The 14783-nt window shown below is 46.0% G+C and overlaps 2 protein-coding genes across 3 annotated transcripts; both read left to right on the top strand.

The window, feature by feature from the left end:
• The first annotated feature begins 341 nt into the window (after window positions 1-341).
• Window positions 342-5835, top strand: LOC117136774 (mitochondrial folate transporter/carrier). The gene is made up of 5 exons (XM_033297822.1): window positions 342-1163; window positions 3250-3403; window positions 3462-3816; window positions 4237-4382; window positions 5367-5835. The coding sequence occupies exons 1-5, from the start codon at window positions 1010-1012 to the stop codon at window positions 5524-5526; spliced, it is 969 nt and encodes a 322-aa protein (XP_033153713.1). The 5' UTR covers window positions 342-1009; the 3' UTR covers window positions 5527-5835.
• A 401-nt stretch (window positions 5836-6236) lies between these two features.
• LOC117137921 (ras-related protein Rab-32) lies at window positions 6237-14726 on the top strand. 2 transcript variants are annotated; one of them, XM_033299671.1, is made up of 4 exons: window positions 6237-7349; window positions 13327-13722; window positions 13802-13945; window positions 14007-14726. In XM_033299671.1, exons 1-4 carry the CDS (start codon window positions 6834-6836, stop codon window positions 14115-14117), a joined length of 1167 nt encoding a protein of 388 aa, XP_033155562.1. In that variant the 5' UTR covers window positions 6237-6833; the 3' UTR covers window positions 14118-14726. The 2 variants fall into 2 exon arrangements, with proteins under 2 accessions (XP_033155562.1, XP_033155560.1); XM_033299669.1 differs by lacking the exon at window positions 6237-7349 and adding an exon at window positions 11273-12804.
• Window positions 14727-14783: the final 57 nt, after the last annotated feature.

Below are 14783 nucleotides of genomic sequence, written 5' to 3'. Positions count from 1 at the left end.
TTAAAACTAAGCATTAAAGAATGTAATGTTTAAATATAAGGTAATTTATTGCTAGATTTTTGGGAAGATAGAACATTATATCTCTTAAAAATAGATTTTTATTAGCTTATCAGCTTAAAAAATCAAATTATTGATTAGATAATAATTTAGTTAAATATGCAATAATTATTTAATAATGTCATATATGAGAATATAAAGGAGAAATACATATTTTATCAAGTGGTGTGAATATGCCATTTTTTTAATCGGTTACGATGTACATTGGTATTTATTTTGCGACTGGCTGGTATTTTTATCGTTATCGGCTCTGGCGCACATATGGTAACACTGTGCTTTAAGTCGATTAGTCGTTTTTCGTTAGAGAGCTTGCTGTTCGCATTTACCCGCCTGCTCGCGCGTAGAAAAGTTGTTACTTAATTTTCATTGCTGCCACACGTGCTTGATTATTAATTGCAGTGCGCTCGCTAATCAGTAGCTTGTCAGCTGGGCAGACCACAAAAAAACGAAGGCAATTATTCAGGCTGCCCTTTCAGTTCGGCATTACATAAGAAACGAATGGCCAAACGAAAATAATTTTGAAGCAATTTCGGAGCTAATTATTGCATCAGCAATTCTGAACAGCAGATACACAAGAAGGGCAGCAATTTGGCCAACAAAGCCTTCATAAACGACAACAAACGAGTGAAAATATGAGCTGGGCAACAACAAAGCAAAGGCACAAATGTTTCAACTGTAGCAGCGGCAGCAACAACAACAACCGGAGCAGCGGCAGCGACAGCAGCAACAACAACAACTGTGCGCCTAGCAACAAGATAATTTCGACGAGCGATTTCCTTTGATTTGCGCCCATCTGTGTCGAAAGCAGCCGAAAAGCCAAAGAGTGTAAATAGCACGTAGTTTTAGTACAATTCACAGTAGCAAAAGTGAGTTTCACCCGGGGCAGCCAATAAGCCTGCGATAGCAACAATAATACAGAAGGAGCGCACAAGAAATCACCAGAGATCGCACAATGAATCCGATCAAGGCACAGACCACGGGCAGTCCCAAGAAATTCAACGTATTCGCACACGTCAAGTACGAGCATTTGGTCGCCGGCGTATCCGGCGGAGTGGTGTCCACACTCATTCTACATCCCCTGGATTTGATCAAGATTCGATTCGCAGGTGAGTCATCCACACGCCTCGGGGAATTCCACTCTGCACTGCGGGAAAATCAAGCACACAATTCGATTTCCGTGGGCAAGTAGTAGTACACTATTACAGCATCTTATAGGGAAATATATTGTCAATATTTGTTGAATAATCCAAAATGCCAGTGCTTTAATCTAAGTACTGTGTTCCGCAATATGGCACCTTTCTGATTAAACTGGGCTTAAAATAGAACACAAAAACTATACCTATCAGAAGAAAATTGTCAACTGATAAGAAAAACGTAGGAACTAGTACTACGCATATTGCTGTGTAGTAAAGAGCACTCGGCACGTGCGGGGAAATGCCGCCAGTCTGGCTGCAGATTATTGTTGCACTTTACTCGCCGCTCGCGTTTTGCTTGCGCATTGCTTTACAAATTTTCCATGGAAAGTTTGAGACGCTCCTCGGGTATCCGAGAATTCACACTTGATTTTTTTTTTTGTGCACCATGGAAAATTTGAGAAGCCTGTGTAGTCAAGTAGTGACGTGCATGCTTTCGCACATAAACAATTCTGCTGAATGGGGCCACGGGCACGTGAAAAGATAGTTTTTCCTCAATGCGATAGAATGACGAAATTTATGGTTGTGTTGACAATTGAGTGTTGAACCTCAAATTGGTCTAATCTGGATTTTGCTGGCAGGAAACGGGGCAACAGCAGTTCGAATTGTTTACTTGCTTTTACTTTTATGCCGCCTGGCCAAAGATCGATACAAGCTGTCAACCTTTGATATACAGATATGACACTAGCATGTATTAATGGCTCTTATATGAGCCATCAGCTGACGCAGGCCATTGTGTTTATGGCTACTTTCTGAAAACTACTTCGTTGTAGTCAAACTGAATCATATGTTTAGCCTCGATTGCGTTTCATGCGCAAAATACATGAACATTTCCGTATAGTCTGCTTCGGGATACCAAAACAACAACAATGAAGCGGGAGCGGGTTTCTTGATTATTAAATATTGTTGCCGTCCAGTTTGCCCGGATCAGTGCTAAAAATCGTTAACGCAGTAAGTGAATATGTAAATTCACCAGAAAAGTGGCTTGTAAACAATAACAACCAGCACACGAGTTGTTTATGCGAATTTAAGTCACACCATGCTAGTTTTGTGAGCTGATAAAGCGAACCCAAGTTGGGATGGTTAGAAAATCCAGAGCTAGTGGTTTCGCCGCCATGAACCTCCTTGAATCCGGTGGCTTCTCGATTTGGCAACAGCTGTTTTCTATTGACTTGCGCAAGGCCTTTATGGCGATGACGCATTTTGGCCAAACGAAACCCGTTTATCTTGCTTTTGCTTTTCTGCTCTTGCTCGTTTTTAATCACGTGACCACTTGACTCGACTGTACATTGCGATGGCTTTGTTAACGGCAACTTTCAGCGGCAACTGTCCGGTTTATGTGGCACAAGCGCCAGTTCCAGTGGCTAAAAACGAGTTCCAACTGTTGCCATGCGGGAAGTCGGCTGATTCAGCACTCTGCGACCTTATCGCTGCGACTTTATCGAGTGCATGTCGAAAAACTCATTACGGTGGCCAAAAGCAATGTGGTTGCTTAGTCGTAAATACCCAAAAGAACTTGCCTCTTGGGCTGTCCAGTCTCCTTTCAAGGTCACCAATGAGGACGCTATAAATAGCCTAGAAGCGAAGACGAGCCCCTTTCTTCTGCCTGGTACTGTTGTCAGGCCAGATCTTATGATTGCCCAGCTCATATAGAATATGTCGTCCCATATAAATAGCTAAGTAGCTGCTAATGGACGCGAAAACAAGTAGAGTGCCTGCTTTCGACGCTCCCAGCTTATCGCATCCGCTGGCAATTAACGCTATCTATCTGTTTTTGGCGAAAACAACTGTGGCCACGGGCCTGGGCTTTTTGGTTTCGGAGTCAACAACTGATATACCCGTAGACGTACAGTTGCCTAGGTGAAGAGCAATGCACACAATATGACGCATTCGCCGGCCCTTCAGTGCCAGTATCCATAATCATAATCGTGCCAGCGCCAAGGCTGCAATGTCTAGACATGTTTATCATTGACGAGCGTGATTCCTTCTCCACTTTCAGTTAACGATGGCCGGACAGCTACGGTACCGCAATACCGGGGACTGAGCAGCGCCTTCACCACAATTTTCCGGCAAGAGGGCTTCCGCGGACTCTACAAAGGCGTCACCCCCAATGTCTGGGGATCGGGCTCCTCTTGGGGCCTGTACTTCATGTTGTAAGTACTTTGCCCCACTGATAATGGTAACAATCCTAAATGTGAATACTTCCTTCAGCTACAACACCATCAAGACATTTATCCAAGGAGGAAACACGACCATGCCATTGGGCCCCACGATGAACATGCTTGCAGCCGCTGAGTCCGGAATTCTCACCCTGCTGCTGACCAACCCCATCTGGGTGGTGAAGACGCGTCTCTGCCTGCAGTGCGATGCCGCGAGTAGTGCCGAGTACAGGGGCATGATCCACGCCTTGGGCCAGATATACAAGGAGGAGGGAATGCGTGGCCTGTACCGCGGCTTTGTTCCCGGCATGTTGGGCGTCTCCCACGGAGCCATCCAGTTCATGACCTACGAGGAGATGAAGAACGCCTACAACGAGTATCGCAAACTGCCCATCGACACGAAGCTGGTGAGTAGGCAGATCAAAGATGACCAACCCATCACATGACCAAGCTGCGCGTGGCGTTGACATCGCCTATATACTAAATTGGGTGAACAGATGCGGTTAACTTAATAGCACAAAATTATTACTTATACAAATCTACAATACTTTTAAGTCTTTAAGTTGAATGCGTAGCGTTCAAAAAGTGAATATCTTATACTATACTATCGAGTACTTAGCCCAACGTGTTTTTTTCTATTACATTTTCGTTAGAAGACGTTCTTAATCAGAAAAATATTTGTTCGCTTTGTTATTATTTGTTTGACCACATCTGTACAGTATACCCAACCGTATCCGAATATATCTGGTTGTGATGACGTCTCCGCCATTTGGCAGCCATTCAGCTTATTCTGTTCGCCTCACTAATATGTGTTCCCTCACCCACAGGCAACCACCGAGTACTTGGCCTTCGCGGCTGTCTCCAAGCTGATCGCAGCGGCGGCCACCTACCCGTACCAGGTGGTGCGGGCACGGCTGCAGGACCACCATCACCGCTACAACGGCACCTGGGACTGCATCAAACAGACTTGGAGGTACGAGCGCATGCGAGGTTTCTATAAGGGCCTGGTGCCCTACCTGGTCCACGTCACGCCCAACATCTGCATGGTCATGCTGATCTGGGAGAAGCTGACCAGCTAGATGGAGTATTAGTACTAGAGCAACGAATCTAGAATCTGACAGAGAATTTAAGCTAAGCACCTAGAATACACGAATCTTTCTCGTTTCCTCCGATGTGCAGCTAACAGCAGAAAATGACAAACTTATTCTGTATTATTGTTGTAACTCGATTTCGGTTTAGCCCTAGCACCTTACTTTAGCCTTAAGTGTATTCCATAACTAGTTTATTGTACATCCTTCACTCCTAACTTCGAAAGTAACTGATGTGATTGGGGCCTTGTTAAAATTGCCCCTGCCCATGAAATGTAATTTCAGAGACGCATTTCTTGCACTCTTCATCGAAACAAACACACATTTAGTTCTTAGTTTAGTTAAATTATTTATTCTATAACTGCTTGGAATTGTGTAAGCACAAGAAAAAACCAGTTACTGTTTAGTTGATACAAAATTCGTTTTGGCAAAAAGATTCTTCATAGTTTTTGAAAATGGTTTATAATTTTAAGGATAAACCTTGACACTTATGTTAATAAGCATAAACGCATTGTGAAACCAACTTAACCCTACAGTGGAACAATCTTATTGAAATCAAAGAAAAGATAAGAAATGCGAAATTACTTACCCATATTAAAAGGCCACGATGGCAGACCTACAAGAAAACTAAGAAACAAACTAAAGCAAACACTGTCAGCGCGTCCAGCCTGCGTCTTTTCATTTGGCCAAGGGCTCATGGCAGCTTGAGTAAGTAGTCCTTGCTCCTTCCGCTCCTTAAGTCTTCGATCACCCCCTAAATTGTGCAGAATCTCTTTGCTAATCTGAAACAGCCAATGCGCCCTTACTGTAAGTAGATGTAGCTCCCAGTTCTCAGTCACTAACCGCCTTGTGTTTGGTTCTCTTTTCAGGTTCGAGGGCTACAGAGGTTTCTACAAGGGGCTGAAGGCGAGTTTAACCCGAGTAGTGCCCGCCTGCATGGTCACCTTCCTGGTGTACGAGAACGTCTCGCATTTCCTGCTCGCCAAGCGGAAGCAAATTGAGACCAATAAGGATGCGTCGGACGTGTGATTTTCCTTTGGTTGGATTCCTTTTAGGCTTTTAAGATGCATATATCACCTCACGACATTTCCATATGTCTCTATAGTCAGCGGGCAGTTGCAATCGTGCTGAGCATGCGCAGCTGCTTTTAGTTTAAGTTTAGTTAGATGTTGCCGAAGACTTATTTGGTCTTTTCCTAGTAAGTAAAGTGATTGTTGTTCCTAAGTGTGGATCAGAATGGATCTGTGATTGGATTCTGACGAAAGTGTTACAATAAACCGGTGAAATATAAGTCCATAGCCTCACTCTTGCAAATAAACCAAATCTTTGTGAACCAAAGAATGCCTTTTTCTGGGTGTGATTTCCTTGTTTGAATGAATAATTATAAAAAATAAGCAAACTATCTGATTGCAGTTGCTCGATACACTATTTGTTAATGAAAAAAGTTAGTGGGAATTATTCAGAAGTGGATAGAAAATTATACCATCTGGCATCTTTATAGATCGTGTAAGCTTTGTCAAAAGCATACACAGTGGTATCCCTCTAGGAGTATATATTTTATTATATTTGAATTAACGCCGCTCGAACTTAAAAATCGATTTACCGCCAAACGATATGGATTTCAATTTAGTCCGACTCGGAGTCCGTTTAACGGTTTTCTGCGAAGAGCTTTTCGCAAAGCTCTCGCTTTCGGATTCGTTCGTGCGACAAAGTTTTCCTCTTGTTTTCGGTTCAGTTATAAACTGAAATTACTGGAGGTTGGACGTCTCGAGGTTTGGAATCACTTTTGTTGTTGTTTTGCGCCGTCTTGGCCCGTGTTGTTGTTGTCTTGCGTAGTATTGCGTGCCTGGAAATCGAACGTGTGTGAATTTAATTTACGATTCGTATAATTATCGTCAAGAGCAAACAATAGAAGTTGAAAATGACCGTTTAAGCCCTATGATACTAAGATCCAAAGTAAGTGGCTACCATCGAAACTGCTCCATTTGCATTTGAAACCAGTTTCCAGCGATTCGAGTGCATGAAATTGTCCAAAAAAGTGCAACGGTCGAGTTCAACAAACCGATCGATTGAGATAACACCGCAAATACATAGCTGTGAAACTCGCAAATAAATACCTACATATTCTTCTGATAAGTTCAAGAACAGACTAGCCATTGTTTACCGTTAGACCAGAACCACATGTTGCTCGGGATCCGCGTTCCGAAGAGCGAGAGTGATACGTCTGTGCGTGTAGAGGGCCACTAGAGCGCGTGTGAACGACCTTGACTGGGCGGGGGCGTTAGATAACTGCGGAGAAGGTCTAAAGATCACACTCACCCCGTATCGGTGGTTGCATGGCAACCGGCGTCATCCAGAGCAGCGTTGTCTCCACCTCCGCCGGACGCCGGAACATCTGCGACTGCCTGGCCCAGGAGTCTGCCGGATTGGTAAAGGCCCTGCCCAAATCCAAGTCGGCCGATCAGCTCTCGGAACTCACCTGCGCCTGCCTGCGCTGCCAGTACCTGGCCACGGATCTTCAGCATCCCAACACCCAGTCCGGTCACCTGCCCGTGGAGCACAGGCACCGACCCGTGAGCTCAGGCTCCGGTTCACTAGGCGCCCTCAGTGCCAAGGAGTCGCCCATCTTCGTGCGCCGCCAGATCTGTTTCCCGTCCGCGGAGTCCCAGCTGCATCCGCCCCTCAGCTCCTCCCAGTTCTCGCTGCGAAGTGCTTCTCCGGCCTACGCAGAGCCCAAGCCGGAGTTGGATCTCGGCGCCGTAGAGGCGCTGCAACTGACCACGGTCATGCCCGCGGGAGTCAATCGTAACCACATGGACATCAACAGGAACAACGGATACCTGCACAACGGAGTAAGTACCTCCACCATAACAGGCAATGGAAAGTGTGTGCCTACAGCCAGCACGTGCCAAAACGTATTTGTGGGTCGGATTTCGAAGTGGGGAGGAGGGACACACTTTAAACAATTAGAAGGGCGTCAACCCATAAGTTAGAGGGATCAGATTGCACCAACATTCATATATACCTTATTTTGTTAAATCTCAAAAAAGAAAAAGGAATTTCTAAAGCATTAGCAAGTAGTCATAGCACAGCAACATTCATAGGATTTTAAATTGGCGTTAAATGATGACTTTCCAAAAAATGTATACTCTTTTTTGCCAGTGTGGGAAATGCCCAAAAATAAGTTGGCCAAGTGTTGCAATGGCTTTCGCTATTTCGCCTCGTCAGGCCGTTAACACAACCAGCTTGTACTCATTAGCCGTTTAAGTTGCTCAGAGAACTTTGCGGAAACCCACCAGATGGGATTACGGAGCGTGAATAATGCACGGAATGTGGAATATCGCAATGGAGAATATCACAATGCACTGATAAAAATAATTCAATTTAAATTTAATTTCATCTAAGGATTTCGCACATGAACATTCTAATTTCCCTTTTAAAAAAATATTAATCATATTTAAGGCCAGTTTAAAAGTCCATAGATATACTTTAATATTTTAATACTATAAAATCTATAATTATATATGAAAACGAAGCTTTTTTCATCAGTGTACCCATTTTATTACGTTTTTCCACCCACCCAACAAAGTGAATTTCCCTTTCAGAATTAGTTTGCTTCTAATCTTCAATCAAGCGATTGCCATTTTCCCAATGCCAATTTTACCAATTAAATGGTAATGAAATTACAATCGCTATTTCATTGGATACCCAGCTTAGTTCCAAGCCAGACGATAAAATCAAAACAATGTGAAGCGGGGCTACCGATATGGCCATGCTACACATTCCACATAGAAGGGTCGGATTCGGGGACGGAACCATGTGGGTGTGTTGAGCTACTTAAGTGATTGCCGGGTTAGCCGGCTATAGATATCCGCTACTGTTGAGAAACTATAATGTGGATTGGAAGGAGGTAGGCTACGGATTCGGTTCAAAAACGTAGACAATGTCACGTTTGAAGGTCAATTATGGAATCAGGCAAGGAAAGTGTGGGCTCTTTAATTACTGCCTGGCATTTCCAGCATTTCCCATTTACACATCGCACATGCAAGTAGTTCGCTCGATGAATCACAAGGTCTTATTGCATTTCGGCCACTATCTAATCGCCGCCCCTTCCTCCCCCTTTTATGGGCGACTCCATGGAGTGATAAGATATGAGCTGGCACTCCACTCCATGCCACCGATAATACGCAAAGCAGCGTGTGCAGAGTCCATTGAGGGATCGCTGTCCGCCACTCGCAGAGCATCCTCCTTATGTAATCAAACTCCAACTCCCTCGCTGGCCAAGGCAATGCCCTCCACTCCACTCCGCTGTGTTGTTTGTGTGACTTTACGTTGGTGGTAGACTGATTAATTTACATGACAACTGCCCGGGCCAACTGATAAGCATATGTATGTATGTACATATTTACTATGGTAACTGGGAGAGTATCCCTCGGCCGTAGTATCACGCAATCCAGGTTGCCAATCTTAAAATTCCAATGCCAACTATCTTTGTGCACGCAGTCTCCATGTTTATCAAACTGCGATATTTTGGGATATTCAATTTAAAAGAAATCTTGAAACTTTGGTACCTTGAAAAGTAGTTAGAGTACATCGCAATGAACTTTAAAATTCATAGTATTTATACATAAATGTACATAAATGTAGTACTTCAACAATTAGTTAAATCATGAACTTTTAGTAATGAAAATAATATTGACTAGCATAAAACAACATTTTAAAAGTAGATATTGTAAGCATAAATGAGTTACACTTTCTTCTTATCAAATCAAATATTTTAAATAGTCAGCCAATAAATTTACAAATATTTGCAATAACTAACACCGCCGTCAACTTGATATTCTACTTTTTACACTTTCAGATCAGATTTCATTGCATACTTTTTGGGGTCCAGTCAGAAACCTTCGGATTTAAACGGCTGAAAATGGGCTTAGCCATAAGAGTAGTTTCCCCAGCTATCTAAAAAGACAGGTGTTGGTCCACATCGCTTGATTTTATGCATGCCGTGATACATGCAATCCCAGTAGTTTCCATTCCAGGAACTCATTCACGTGCTCACTTCCCCTTGTTGAACTCACTTGCACGTGATTGCTGGCCGATGCGGGTGGGGGGCTCCTAGCGACTCCCATCCGGTATCCGATTTACGGGAAAGAAGTCCATGCAGGACTTCGCCACATCCTGGCATCCGTGTGGCTTTTGTTCGGAATGGGGTCGTTGGGGGGCACTTGCAGGCGCCTTAGTTTCAGATGGTTCGCCGAATGGTTCGCATAGCTCTTCTGTTTCCTATTTTCCGGCTGGATTGCGTGTAAACATCTGCGGGCACAAAAGGAACTCTTCCACGTCCGACATTTATGCGAAAGTGAATTTCTAATGCTTTCGGTTTCCATGGCACATTATGGTTTAAAAGCCCTCTGCTCCCCAACTGGAATTTTTAAGGCTCGAGAAAATGTGTTTGCTGTAATCGCACATGAATTATGTAAGCTGATTCGACTGTTGACTTGTTCCCGATTTTAGAATGTGCAAATCGACGAGGCTTTAGACAGCGCTCTTTATAGTGAATTGCATTGAGCAATGACTGGTTTAAATAACCTTTGCCTATTAGTTTATAGGAAAGTATAAGTCATCAAAGAACAACCACTTTCAATGATGTAGTGCTCAAAAGAGAACGGCTTTCAGAACATAAATAAATAAGTAGTATTCTAGCAATATTACAAATCGGTTGTTTTAAACGAATCTGAAATGGTTACTAGCCCTAGTGATATGTAGATGTAAGCATAAAGCTAATCAAATATAGGCCAACACTGCCTGAACCAATAAATAATTCTTTATTGTACTTCTTAGTTACACGGTTAATAGTTTAAAAAAAGGTTAAGTAATAATAGCTACCCCTACTACATTGATATCGCTACCGCAGCAAAGTGTCTGTATAAGGAACTGCAATATCTAATTAAGTCAGACCTGAAGCAACTTCCGTACATCTGTAAGATACGATCTATCCATAAATACACATGTATGCCATCCCGTTTGCGTTTCGGGTTATTTCTTGGGTAATCGTATATGGGCCACATATCTCCTTCCCTGTCGCTCTGCTCGATGCACTGCGGCTAACCACGTTTTGTAATAAGCGTAATTCTATATAGTCACGTCGAGCAGTCAGTCGACAGTCGGCCAAGACAGCGCCCAACCCGCCAGATTGATGTGTCGCCCACTTAATGCCGAGCGACTCTTTTGGGACAAGTTGATGCGGCAAATCCTCAGCTTAAAGGAAGCCCGCCAAGTGCGGCGGAGCACGTTCTGGGTTGCTTGGAGAGGTCAGGTCCAGATATGGACACTGGGCGCCCTGCTCCACTGGTTGTGCCGGATGATTGGGTGCTTGTCATCGTAGCATCACGGCTTTATGGCATCATGGCATCATGCATTACCTTGATCCCAATGATAGAGACCAGTGATTCCGGAGCAGGGCTAACCAGCCGGACAACTGGCGTCCATTATGGCGGGCCACCGGACACTGGCCAATCTTTGTCCGGGGATTGCTTGATAAGCGGCTGCCAGCCGTCCAATCGGCCCATTCAAAGGCCCACCGGCTCTTCTCACGCTCATTTCGCAAGCGATTTGGAGGCGGCAACCAGTGTTGGTAAGCACCTGGCCAGCTAAAGCGATTTTCGTAACTGTAATGCTAAACCTCTCACCACAAAAGGAGGAGGGGCGGGGGCGGGACCAACGGGGCGAATACAAAATTTATAAAAGCCTAGTCGTCGGCACTGGGAATTTCAGTGCGCGTTCGTTTAGTCAGGGCAACGGTTGCTAAAAAAAAGCTCGAGGATCGTGCAGGATCAGGACGAAATCAAGCTGGAGCAAATGGAACCTTTGTAGAATCGCTAGGGATCAACAGTGTCAGTTGAAAATATGCCCAACGTGGACGAGCAGCGGGGAAAAGTAGCCACAAAGAGAGCGGAATCGGAGGAAAAGGGTGACCGCCAGGAGGGGGACGGGGAACCGAAAGAGGAGTCGGAGGAGGCCACCGGGAAGATCAAGGGCCGTTCCCGATTCTCTGCGGCTCTGCGAAGCCTCTCGAAGACCAAAACCAAAAGGGAAAGGGAGCTGGATAAAAGCACCGACAGGGAAACCCGCAGCGCGGAGGAAGAGGCTCAGGAGACCCCAGGCGAGCTTGAAAACGTGGCCAGCTCCATCTCCACGGACAGTGGAGCCCTCGCCAAGACCAAGAAAAAGAGCCTTACGCGCCGCCTGCTTCTTGGAGGCCTCAGAAAAAGTGGGAAGACGCCGAAAGGGCGGCCCCACAGCTTGGCGACCAGCGACGACATCAGCGTGGAACACCTGGAAACCACACCACTGCCATCGCCACCCGGTTCGCCCACCTCCGCCGGCAGCAGCACGCTGCAGATCACCATCAGTGGCAAGAAGGTGGAACCAGCGCACGCCAAGAAGAGCGGGAAGAGCAGACCCAAAAGCGACACGGATTACCTGACACCCGCCGCAGAGGAAAGGAAACCGAGAAAGAAAACCACCACGACCACCGTGACCACGAGAGATACGAGCAGCAGCACCCGCACCACCAAGCTGCTGGTGGCGAAGAAGAAGCCCCAGAGCTCCGAGAGAGAGTCCCCATCGGCGTCGCCGTCGCCGCTTATCACCACCACCGAGAGCACACGCGATACGCCGCCCAGAGAACGGGCGCCAGCGAAACCAAGTCGCGTTCAGTCAGCCAGCGGCACCGGAGCTGTTCGCAAGTCCCAATCCTCGAGCGCATCCAGCAGGAAGCTGGAATTGATGCAGCAGCAGCAGCAGCGCGGCCACCGCCTCAACGCCAGACCACTGGCTGAACCAGCGAACACGGAACCCCAGCCATCAGGGCAGCAATCCCTGGACCCATCCACATCCCCTCCGGCGGCTGAGGACGGTGTCTCCTCGGCGGAAAGTGCCCAGACTATTGCCAATCCCCCGCCCGTTGTCCGCTTTGAGGTGGGCAGTGCAGTCAGAAGTCCCTTGAGTGCCTACGAAGCCGCATTGGCCGCCGCCGCCAGTCAACAGCCCAACTCCAACGAAGAGCTCAGCGACTCGAGCATCCGGCGACTCAGCTTTGCTCAGCAGCAGCTCATCCTCGGCGACCACGATAGCATCGAGGGCAGGCGGGAAACACTGCACTATCAGTCGGTGGCTAGTGAATACTCCAACCAGGACTCCGGATCCGAGGACGAGAGCGAGGAGCAGGCGGATACTACAGAGCCACAGAACGCCAAGCCCATGCCGGCCTTCGGTGACCTGACCATGGATCAGGAAATGGAACCGGTAAGGTCTCGTCGTCGTCGGATTGCCAGTTCGCCAGTTGTCATTTACCTACGAAGAAGCGAAGAAGCCCCGCAAGTGATATGTTGGCCCCCTTATAGTGTGTGTTCCAGAGTGTCATTCAACTGTGCGGGCGGCGGGCGGTGGTAATTGCCCAGGGGTCTCGTCAACTAACCAGCAAATCTCAGTGCGGATTGACGAGCTGCAGAAGGTGTAACTAATACCAGGCTTAGAATTTATTAAAGTAGTGAATTCTCACTTCCTATATTATATATTGATATACATTTATATAACTGTGTGTAAACTTGTTATGATAGAAGAAACTTTACTAGCCATTATAATTCGAAATGCAGCAATTTTTTATATTTGTATCTTGAAAAACAGAGCCCAAAAGTATGTATCTCGTTATCTTGAGATTACAAGTCACAAGTGGGATTTCATTGTTTAGCGTATAACATTTATCAAACTAGTCTATTAAGCATGGATCGAACATACAAGTAACTCTCATCCAATCCTTGCTTGCAGGCCATCATGACATCCACCAGCGATAAGCGCGAGCATCTGTACAAGATTCTAGTCATCGGTGAACTGGGCACCGGCAAGACGTCCTTCATCAAGCGCTATGTGCACCAGTTCTTCAGCCAGAACTACAGGGCCACCATCGGCGTGGACTTCGCCCTGAAGGTGCTGCAGTGGGACGCCAACACGATAGTGCGCCTCCAGCTGTGGGATATCGCCGGTCAGGAGCGGTTTGGCAACATGACCCGAGTCTACTACAAGGAGGCGGTGGGCGCGTTCATCGTATTCGATGTGACTCGCAGTGGGACTTTCGATTGCGTGAGCAAGTGGAAGGAAGATCTGGACTCCAAGGTGCAGCTGCCTGACGGCAGTCCCATTCCGTGCATCCTGCTGGCCAATAAAGTAAGTGATTGCCTAAGGTTAAAGGAGACCGTATAATTTCTATATTATGTGATTAAAACGTTGCTCATCCGTTTTCCAGTGCGACCAGGAAAAGCAGGGCATCATAACGCAGCCCGAGAAGATGGATGAGTATGTGAGGGAGAACGGATTTGCCGGGTGGTTTGAGACATCCGCCAAGGAGAATATCAACATCGACGAGGCAGCTCGTGCCCTCGTGAATAAGGTGATAATCGCTGCTAATCCCCGGCTGAAGCCCAGCTAATCTTCTTCCACTCGCCCGACAGATACTCATCAACGATAAGCTGATATCTGCCGATCTGGCCGATGGCGACAAGTTCAACCTGAGCACGGCCGATGCAACCGGATCGGATGCCAAGAACAAGTGTTCCTGCTGACCTGGGACCGAGGTCCGGCGACTCCAATTCCCATTCCCAGTCTAAGAGCGAGTTTCAAGACAGAAACGCCATGTGCCTACGTCCACTCCATGTTCATGTTGTTAGAAGATAGCGATAACTATGCTTAGGGTTTTAACGTAACATTTGTCTAAGACTTAGTCTCATCTGTATCTCCATCACCGAGAATCCCATCATCCCGTCCGTCTTTATCTTTAACACCACTTCCCGCCAATCGCGATAAAGCTCGTCTGTGGGTCCACAATGTTGCGCCGGGATCGGGATCCGTGTCACTTCGAGAATTTATATGGTGACACATAACTTACCTACGCATACGAACCATTATTACTATCACCATCATTGCCCTAGTTGCGAGGATTAGCCGGAGGTAGTGCAGCATCCGTATCATAGTATACTACATTTGTGTAAAATACGAATCGTCTTATTGTTTTGTTTGTTTTATTTGCCTCCGCTGGCGAGATTGTTTTATCTTGGAATTATTATTCTCGTATGCAAACACACTCTGCCATCTTTATTTGCATTTAGATAACAATACGTACGCTTAATGCAATACGAAATCAGAAATAAAGTTTTTATTGGTAGTTAAGTTCAGAGGACGTGTTTTATTAGCTGAATAAATTCTGTGTAAGTGCTTTTGTGGTACAATGA

Source organism: Drosophila mauritiana, chromosome 2R (genome assembly GCF_004382145.1).
Source record: "Drosophila mauritiana strain mau12 chromosome 2R, ASM438214v1, whole genome shotgun sequence".
NCBI classification, from domain to species: Eukaryota; Metazoa; Arthropoda; class Insecta; order Diptera; family Drosophilidae; genus Drosophila; species Drosophila mauritiana.
The sequence above is the reverse complement of the archived record's forward strand: the minus strand, read 5'-3'. Positions and strand labels throughout refer to the sequence as shown.

Excerpts from the sequence above, each read along its gene's own strand:
- LOC117137921 (XM_033299669.1), top strand. The coding sequence starts at position 11,404 with ATGCCCAACGTGGACGAGCAGCGGGGAAAAGTAGCCACAAAGAGAGCG. Across the intron at positions 12,805-13,326 it reads TGGATCAGGAAATGGAACCG|GCCATCATGACATCCACCAG; the intron begins GTAAGGTCTCGT and ends CCTTGCTTGCAG. Across the intron at positions 13,946-14,006 it reads CTCGTGCCCTCGTGAATAAG|ATACTCATCAACGATAAGCT; the intron begins GTGATAATCGCT and ends CTCGCCCGACAG.
- LOC117136774 (XM_033297822.1), top strand. The coding sequence starts at position 1,010 with ATGAATCCGATCAAGGCACAGACCACGGGCAGTCCCAAGAAATTCAAC. Across the intron at positions 1,164-3,249 it reads GATCAAGATTCGATTCGCAG|TTAACGATGGCCGGACAGCT; the intron begins GTGAGTCATCCA and ends CTCCACTTTCAG. Across the intron at positions 3,817-4,236 it reads TGCCCATCGACACGAAGCTG|GCAACCACCGAGTACTTGGC; the intron begins GTGAGTAGGCAG and ends CCTCACCCACAG.